At 46.1% G+C, this 9539-nt stretch overlaps 1 protein-coding gene across 1 annotated transcript; it reads right to left on the reverse strand.

The window, feature by feature from the left end:
* Positions 1-4601: 4601 nt before the first annotated feature.
* LOC125541434 lies at positions 4602-5347 on the reverse strand. The gene has a single exon (XM_048704848.1). It carries the CDS (start codon positions 5208-5210, stop codon positions 4914-4916), a length of 297 nt encoding a protein of 98 aa, XP_048560805.1. The 5' UTR covers positions 5211-5347; the 3' UTR covers positions 4602-4913.
* Between the last annotated feature and the right edge of the window lie 4192 nt (positions 5348-9539).

The following is a 9539-nucleotide window of genomic DNA, read 5'->3' on the forward strand; positions in this document are numbered from 1 at the left end:
GGAGTTTTTCAAAGAAAGACCTCAGTGAAGCTGCTTACATATTGAGCATCAAGATCTATAGAGATAGATCAAGACGCTTGATAAGTTTTTCAATGAGTACATACCTTGACAAGATTTTGAAGTAGTTCAAAATGGAACAGTCAAAGAAGGAGTTCTTGCCAGTGTTACAAAGGTGTGAAGTTGAGTAAGACTCAAAACCCGACCACGGCAGAAGATAGAGAGAGAATGAAAATCATTCCCTATGCCTCAGCCATAGGTTCTATAAAGTATGACATGCTGTGTACCAGACCTATTGTATACCCTGCCCTGAGTTTGGCAAGGAAGTACAATAGTGATCTAGGAGTAGATCACTGGACATTGGTCAAACTTATCCTTAGTGGAATAAGGATATGTTTCTCGATGATGGAGGTGACAAAAGGTTCGTCGTAAAGGGTTACGTCGATGCAAGTTTTGACACTGATCCAGATGACTCTAAATCTCAATCTGGATACATATTGAAAGTGGGAGCAATTAGCTAGAGTAGCTCCATGCAGAGCATTGTTGACATAGAAATTTGCAAAATACTTACGGATCTGAATGTGGCAGACCCGTTGACTAAACTTCTCTCACAAGAAAAACATGATCACACCTCAGTACTCTTTGGGTGTTAGTCACATAGCGATGTGAACTAGATTATTGACTCTAGTAAACCCTTTGGGTGTTGGTCACATGTCGATGTGAACTATGGGTGTTAATCACATGGTGATGTGAACTATTGATGTTAAATCATATGGCGATGTGAACTAGATTATTGACTCTAGTGCAAGTGGGAGACTGAAGGAAATATGCCCTAGAGGCAATAATAAAGTTATTATTTATTTCCTTATATCATGATGAATGTTTATTATTCATGCTAGAATTGTATTAACCGGAAACATAATACATGTGTGAATACATAGACAAACAGAGTGTCACTAGTATGCCTAACCATAGACATGAGTTGTCATTTGATTAACGGGATCACATCATTAGGAGAATGATGTGATTGACTTGACCCATTCCGTTAGCTTAGCACTTGATCGTTTAGTTTGTTGCTATTGCTTTCTTCATGACTTATACATGTTCCTATGACTATGAGATTATGCAACTCCCGTTTACCGGAGGAACACTTTGTGTGCCACCAAACGTCACAATGTAACTGGGTGATTATAAAGGTGCTCTACAGTTGTCTCCAAAGGTACTTGTTGGGTTGGCGTATTTCGAGATTAGGATTTGTCCCTCCGATTGTCGGAGGGGTATCTCTGGGCCCACTCGGTAATGCACATCACTATAAGCCTTGCAAGCATTGCAACTAATGAGTTAGCTGCGGGATGATGTATTACGGAACGAGTAAAGAGACTTGCCGGTAACGAGATTGAACTAGGTATTGAGATACCGACGATCGAATCTCGGGCAAGTAACATACCGATGACAATGGGAACAACGTATGTTGTTATGCGGTCTGACCGATAAAGATCTTCGTAGAATATGTAGGAGCCAATATGGGCATCCAGGTCCCGCTATTGGTTATTGACAAGAGAGGTGTCTCGGTCATGTCTACATAGTTCTCGAACCCGTAGGGTCCGCACGCTTAACGTTCGTTGACGATATAGTACTATGAGTTATATATGTTGGTGACTGAATGTTGTTCGGAGTTTTGGATGAGATCACAGATATGACGAGGAACTCCGGAATGGTCCGGAAGTAAAGATTGATATGTGGATAGTAGTGTTTAATCTCCGGAAGGGTTCCGGAATTCACCGGAAGGGGTTCCGGATGTTTCCCAAAATGTTTGGGCACGAGAACACTTTATTTGGGCCAAAGGGGAAAGCCCACGAGGCTTTTGGAAAGTGCAAAAGGAAGTTTTGCGGAGACCAGAGGCTAGACGCCAGGAACCCTGGCGTCTAGGGGGTAGACGCCGGGAACCCTGGCGTCTAGCCCTGGAGTCCGAGAAGGACTCTTGCCTTTCGGGTGAAACCGACTTTGAGGAGGCTTTTACTCCAAGTTTCGACCCCAGGGCTCAACATATAAATAGAGGGGTAGGGCTAGCACCAAAGAGAGATCAAGAAACACCAAGCCGTGTGCCGGCAACCCCGTCCCCTCTAGTTTATCCTCCGTCATAGTTTTCGTAGTGCTTAGGCGAAGCCCTGCGGAGATTGTTCTTCACCAACACTGTCACCACGCCGTCGTGCTGCCGGAACTCATCTACTACTTCGCCCCTCTTGCTGGATCGAGAAGGCGAGGACGTCACCGAGCCGAACTTGTGTAGAACTCGGAGGTGCTGTGCTTTCGGTACTTGGATCGGTCGGACGTGAAGACATACGACTACATCAACCGCGTTGATATAACGCTTCCGCGAACGGTCTACGAGGGTATGTAGACAACACTCTCCCCTCTCGTTGCTATGCATCACCATGATCTTGCGTGTGCGTAGGAATTTTTTTGAAATTACTACGTTCCCCAACAGTGGTGTCATCCCGTGCGGGTTGGAGGAGGAAATGGCAGTCCGCATTGGACTCCGCTGCTCCCGGGAGGACAGAGCCCGGCCGACAGACGGATCCGTTAGCCGCGGCGCCATAGCGTCGGCTCAACGGGCTCTCAGGTCCTCTGGTGTTGGATCCTCGCGGTCCCGGTAGCCGAAACACCTCTCCTTCCCCATCACCGGTCAGGCAGACTATGAGTCCCACCTGAAACGGGCGGTCCGCCATGGGAAGGAGAGGATAAGGGCGCGGAGGCCCGTATCGCGACGGAAATGGCGACGGCGGAGGCGGCTGATGCGGCGGGGCGGGCGGCCGCAGAGGAGTAAGTCATATGCGCCCTCATTGTGAAGAAATGGCTGCGGAGAAACACGCACACCCTCGCCCGAGAGCAGAATCGGGCGGCCCGTGCCATGGCCAGACTGCCACCAAAGGAGGAGAGGGCGGACAGCTCCGGCGTTGAGCAGATACGGCTCAGTCCATACTGCGTCTTCGATCGGTACTTTCGCGAGAAGGACGGGAATGGCGCTGCGAAGGGCAAGAGCAGCCGTGAATGAACTCCACTATAGTCAAACATACCAAATTTTGATAGTCCGATGGCATATTTAGTTAGTAGTGATGGGAGTAGCCGGACGATGTGTGTGCATTGACATAGTTGCATGAGTTTGTATAGATTTGAGATAGGATACTTGAGGTGTCCAGATGTGGATTACATTATTTGAGAGGTGTCCGGCCACGTCCGCGGGCGTTTGAGGGATCAGATTTGTCAAGTCCGGCTATAAATGCTCTAAGTTTGTACGGTTCAATACTCATTGAATCTACTATTCTACTACTATCAACTTGATGCAACGTAGGCAAGATAAAGCCTGGTCAGATGCCAAACAGTACGAGAGCGAGCTTCGAGCGCAGGTGTGTCAGCAAGCGGCAGCAACAAGATAATCACACGCATGCAACTATGTCACGTTTGTGCATCCATCAGCGCATGAGCATGTCAACTTTCCGGCGTAACAATTGTTTGATCACATAACATCTCTACGGAAACGATAAGATGAGTTGAACCATCGATGCCAAGTGCCAAGTCCAGTCCATGGATTAACTAGAAAGCCGTTCATCAGGAAACATATGCAGTTAATTATATTTCTGTCACATCATACTGATTACATGTAGATCTGTGTACACTCTAGAGCGCGATTTTTTACATAGTATTTCTTTTTTTTCGAAAGGGGTATTTGGAGATTTCAATAGGAAAATAAAGTTCTACTTGAAAGTCAACACCGTTTGGGCCAACTTAGTATTATTGTTCGTGGAGCATCTGTACAGAAGGTGACTATTACTAGGAGAACCAAAAAGTCCACTCCCGAGTTTCTCTGAAAAAAAAAGTCTACCCCCTAAATATGTTCAGAAACGACGCATGTGCCTGGTAATACAAGGAGAAAACAACGCCTGGAGAACGTGGTGGCAACAACTCGACAGAGAACTTGATCACAAGGAAGAACATGAGGATCCAAAAGGGGGCTTTTTCTGTGGGTGCAAAACATCATTAGAAAGCTTGACCATTAGAGCCGATACTAGTCAATAAATCGGAAACGCTCTTTCGGAGTGGAGGATCACCATGCATCTCAACCACTGCAGTCGATCGCCACAGCGGGCAACAGCGTAGCAGCCACATCCGCACGCACTTGCCTTGCGAGGTGCTGAATTGCCCAAGACACATCTAACAGCGACAAGCGTATGAGACAGCACGTATAACTGCATGTTAATGTTACTCATACTCCCTCCGTTTCAAATTACTCGTCATGGTTTTAGTTCAACGTTGCAATGTCCACTCTGTTTGTAGGTATCTGGATCGATTTTTCTTTGAGCGAAACACCTCGAGATGGGTCAATGATTCATAATCCAGGAACAGAAAATATTTTCAGCTAAAAATAAGGAGCTGAAGTTATTAACCACTGGTACTGCTAGTAGCCTAGTAATCCATACAGACTGCACAGCTCCAGTATCAAAATCAAACATAGCAAGCAATAGAAGGAGCCCTCCTAGGCGTCCTAGCTACCAATTTTCGATTTACATTCATTTATATGCCTATATTTCTACATGTCACCATACTGTCTAAAATGCACCGCGAGTTTATTTACTTTAATTACATAGATAGATTATCTACCCAAAGTGGTCGGACACTTCCTCAGACTCTGCGTAAGCGGGAGCTACATGCACTGGGGCTGCTCTTTTTTCAATAGATAGATTATTTCAACCTCATCTATTCTCAGACCTACATACCAGGAATGAAGGATCGTCACAATTTGTGCGTTCCGAGCAGGACCGACAATACTAATACACACTAGCACAGCAGGAGGCGACTAACTAAATACACTGCCCGTATAACTAGCAATATATATGTAGCGGCAGGAGGATGAATTCTCACTCCGGTATGCTCTGCAGCGCCGGCGTCCAGTGAGCGGTCTGCCCCCTGTGCCGGAAATTGGAGCCGCTCGTCATGCAGAGGAGCTCCGAGATGACGGCGCCGCTGCAGCCGTCCTCCTGGTCGAGGCGCCGCAGCAGGTCCTCCAGCTGCTTCCTCGTGATCCTGATCTTCACCTCCTTCACCGGTGGAGTAGCCTTCTCCATCTCCTCCTCCACCGGCACCGCGCTCTTCTTGGTGCAATGCACGGCGTCGACGCCGCGACGGCCATGCGCTGTGTGGAAACAGTTGCCCATCTTGAACTCGAATTCTTGGCTAGGCGGGCGATCGATTGGATTTGGAAGGCCAAAATTCGACCGGGGGTGATCAAAATCGGTGCGCAGTTTGGTTTTGATGATCGGGTGCTCGCAGGATTGGATGGGGAAGTGGCGGATCTACTGGGAAGGCGACCGTGCTGGGGGAGATTTATAGGCGTGGGCTTGGCGGATGGAGGGAAATTGAGAGGCGGAGAAGGACCGTTTGATCGAAACGTGGATGGCTGCGATCGAGTCCAACTTGCCGTGTCCGTCCGGTGCCGACCAGGCAGTCATGCCAGGTGCGTTGAGATCCGTGCCTGGGTGGTTCGGACGTTCGACATGGATCTTGGCGGTGGCTTGCAGTGCGAACGGTTTTATGGTCGCGCGGGCCCCGGCGTGCCGTGTGAGCTGTAAACGTGGCGTGTCTTGGCGAATGCGGAGGCTGGTGAAATGCACAAGTGATTTGTCATAGTTAATCTCGTGAGCGGACAAAACAAGGGCTGTTAATTAACCTTTTTTTTTGCGGGTGAGGCTGTTAATTAACCTAGCTGGCTGGACCAAAATGATGGACCATGAAAACTTTAATATGTAGAGTAGCTATCACTTTCATGGAGCCTGCGTCGGCTGTTTTACAGCTTTATTTACACGGCTCGTCAGCAAATTACTGAACACCAGCGCAGATAATCAACATCTATACAGATACAGAACAGTTTTTTTAATGCATGGCTGGTCTGAATGGACGTACACGACAAGAGAATGAAACTTCAGCGGCGGTGATTAACGTGGAATTTTCTCATATGGAGCGTTGAGTTCTACGTTAAACTGTCGATCACCGGGTACATGCATGGCATGGGCATGCGCCCTCGTTTTCGCCTTGTCCAGCTGGCATCCGGGTGGCTTCCAATCATAGCACATCACCAACTGAACAAATGATTAGCCGCCTACATCCCCTTCATAATGCTGGATGTATGTCATGCGTACATACTTCACCCGCCATAAATCACCTTAAACAATTAATCTCTCAAAGGCTGCTTTCTCTTCGTGAGTTTTCAAGGTGATCTACTCGTACTAGTATACTTCCTCTGTACCTAAATATAAATCGTTTTGGTTGGCTGGAGGGAGTATAAAACAATTGTCAACTAATTCAGGTACGTGTGCTCTAGTTTGGAGGTCCAACAATGTGCCATTAATACTACTTACAGTTGCACCATATCCAGCACCAACTGGAAAAATCATTCTAGGTCAGCAATTTCAGTTGGCTGCGAATATATGCCTAGCTGGTCAGGTCACCTGATTAATTCTTGTGTCTAGGCCCCAAATCGCTTCCACCGGCCGGACGTTGGCCGGTGCACAGTCGTCGTCGCCGCCGGAGCGTCCTGGCTGGCTGGCTTCCCGTGGAGTGGAGGCCATCCAAGGTACCCAACCGATCGAACTCATTTGACCAGCTGCAACCACTACTAACCGCATTGCATTGATTTATTTAACTCCATACTAACTGCATTGCATTGCATTGATTTATTTCGCTCAAAAGGTCCTGACCTAAACGGTTTGTAGTATCGAAAACACCGAAAAAAAAAAGAAAACACCAAGCAACTCAGGGCATCTACAACCATAATAAGCTACTACCTCCGTCTAAATGAATAAGTCATTTGTGTAGTTCTAGGTTATCGATTTGAGAAATTAAATATGTGTTATATATCATGAAAAATATATCACTAGATTTCTACACGGATATAGTTTTTAAATATATATTTTTTGTCACATATAATACATATTTAGATAGTTAATCGTCGATCTAGAAGTACGCGAATGACTTATTCACCAAGACGGATGAAGTAATTTGGTGCCTTGTACGCACACAGGCGTGTCCACTCACAGTGCCCAGACAATAGCCAATTTGCTCCCTCCATAACCACAAACCACAAATTCGGATGCCCTATTTTATACAACAGTTTTGCTAAAGCACATCTAGATGTGCAATACATTGATCTTACATTGAGATTCGTGTGAATATTTTCTTTCTTTTTTTTTCTCTTTATACTTGATTCACTCACTTAGATGTGCAATAACTAGAGCACATCTAGATGTGCCCTAGACACACCCTTTATACAAACCCATGCAGTCTACGTAGATCGTAGAGATGCAATAAAACGTAAGCAATTCAGACATACAAAGCCATACAGTCCACGTAGATCAGAGATAGCATAAACGTAAGCAATTCGGACATCGAACATCCAGTTAGTTCATCCAAATAGTTCAAATTCAACCTAAAACAAAAAAACTAAACTATGAACATAGCAAGGCGCGAGGGTTCATCTCCTCCATGTATGCATCAGCGGCAGGAGGGTCGTCATCATCCGTGGTGGTGCCAATCTTCGACACGGAAGAAATGTAGCCGAAGACGCGACGGGGGAGCCACTGCTCCTCCTTAGCGTGGAGGGCAGCCTTGGTGGCAGCGCCCGAGGCGGAGCGCCTTCAAGTTTTTGCGCCAAAGGCGCCGCTTGTCGGTCTCCGCCGTAGTCAGCGACCGCCGCATGAGCTCGTGGAGGAGCGCCTCCTCCGAGTCGACGAGGACAGAGCGAGCCTGCTGGCGGGAAGAGCCGGGCTCTGCCGCTCACGCCGGGCCGCCTTCGCCTCCAGCTCCAGCATGCGCATCCGCGCGAGCACGAGCACCCACCGTTACCTGGGCGGTGCTGGCGCCGGAGAAGAATGGGAGACATGCTACTCACGATGGAGTTGTTTGATTTTTCGGAAGAGGAAGGGTGAAGCAGTATATATGGTAGCAGATAGTATTTACCTCAATTAAGAATCAAGGTTTATCAAACCAGTAGGAGGAAACACAAGAACAACTTTAGCAGCACCTCCAGACAAACAAAATAATTGCTTGTACCCAACAAAAGGCAAGGGGATCGTCACTCCCCTTGTTCTTGCCAACCACATGATTAAAACTGATAATTATATATGCAAAGTAATAAAAAGTAAAATAAAATAAAAAAAGCAAATAGAGAAATTTTGGAGACTTAGTATTGATGAAGGATAGACCACTGGGGCCATAGGTTCACTAGTGGCATCTCTCTTAAAAGCATAGTAACGATGAGTAAACAAATTACTAGGGGGCAATTGATAGAATTGAGCATAGTTATAGTTGTGATCATTCATGGCATAATCATTACATAAGAATTACATCTGTGACAACTAGACCATTAATCAAATTGCGTCTACTACTATTACTTCATCCCAAGATCGCTATCCAGAATGCATCTCAAAGTAGTAAGTTCATGCAAACAGAATAACACTTTAAGCAAGATGACATAATGTAGACCAAGTAAGATCAGTCAATATGATCAAACCCCATAGTTTTTTCCTTAGTAGCAAGAATACAATATGTGTCTTTGCCCCTCCTATCATAGGGTAAGATCACTGCAAGATTGAACCTACTACAAAAAACCTCTCCCACTTAAGATAACTGAATCAAACTTGGCCAAAGTAGACAAATAGATTGGAGAGATATACAACGCTATAAAATTATCCAGCCAAGAAACCTCAAAAGATTCAAAATAACTCAATGAACAATCTGATCATAAACAGATAAATCATTGGATCCCAACAAACACGCCGCAAAAGATTACATCGGATTGATCCTAGAGAAGATCCACTAACCCCTTTCCGCGACGGCATTTGGAACCGTCGCCTAGTGAGTGACGGCGATAGGGGGGTCCTTCCCACACGACCCATAAACCGTTGGGGATAGGGACCCTACAGTACTCCTACTCGTTTCTACTCGCATTGCCATCATAGTCGGTATTATGTGGTGCTACGTTTATGATGCGTGGCCCATCACAAACAGTTTACTATTATAGAACATATATGATGCGCGGCCCATCACAAACGGTTCTTAAGAAGATTAGCTAATCGTCGTATGAGTGTCGGACAGGATTATGAAACATCGGACCGTCGTAACATCGTCGTACACGATAACTATCGCACACGCTATTCCGTGGTGCAACGTTTACGATGCATACTTCATCAGAAACAGTTCATGGTTGCGAATCATGTACGATAAGGCAACTAACACAAACGTTTAGTTTGCCCTCACCGTTTGTGATATTGTCTGACATCGCACATGCTTTGCAAACGGCAACTATGTGCATGCTTGCACAGGTTTCCTGTGTGTGAACCGTCTCGGATTATGGTGTATATCACAAACGTTTGTGTTTTACCAACCACCAACCGTGTGTGCCGTAACGACCTGGAGGGTGTAATTTTGCCGTAATTTAAATGCTGCTATTTTAAATTGTACCGAATTTGAATTTGAATTTGAATGTATGC

Source organism: Triticum urartu, chromosome 2 (assembly GCF_003073215.2).
Source record: "Triticum urartu cultivar G1812 chromosome 2, Tu2.1, whole genome shotgun sequence".
In the NCBI taxonomy this organism is placed as follows: domain Eukaryota; kingdom Viridiplantae; phylum Streptophyta; class Magnoliopsida; order Poales; family Poaceae; genus Triticum; species Triticum urartu.

Coding starts and splice junctions, on each gene's coding strand:
- LOC125541434 (XM_048704848.1), bottom strand. CDS start 5,210: ATGGGCAACTGTTTCCACACAGCGCATGGCCGTCGCGGCGTCGACGCC.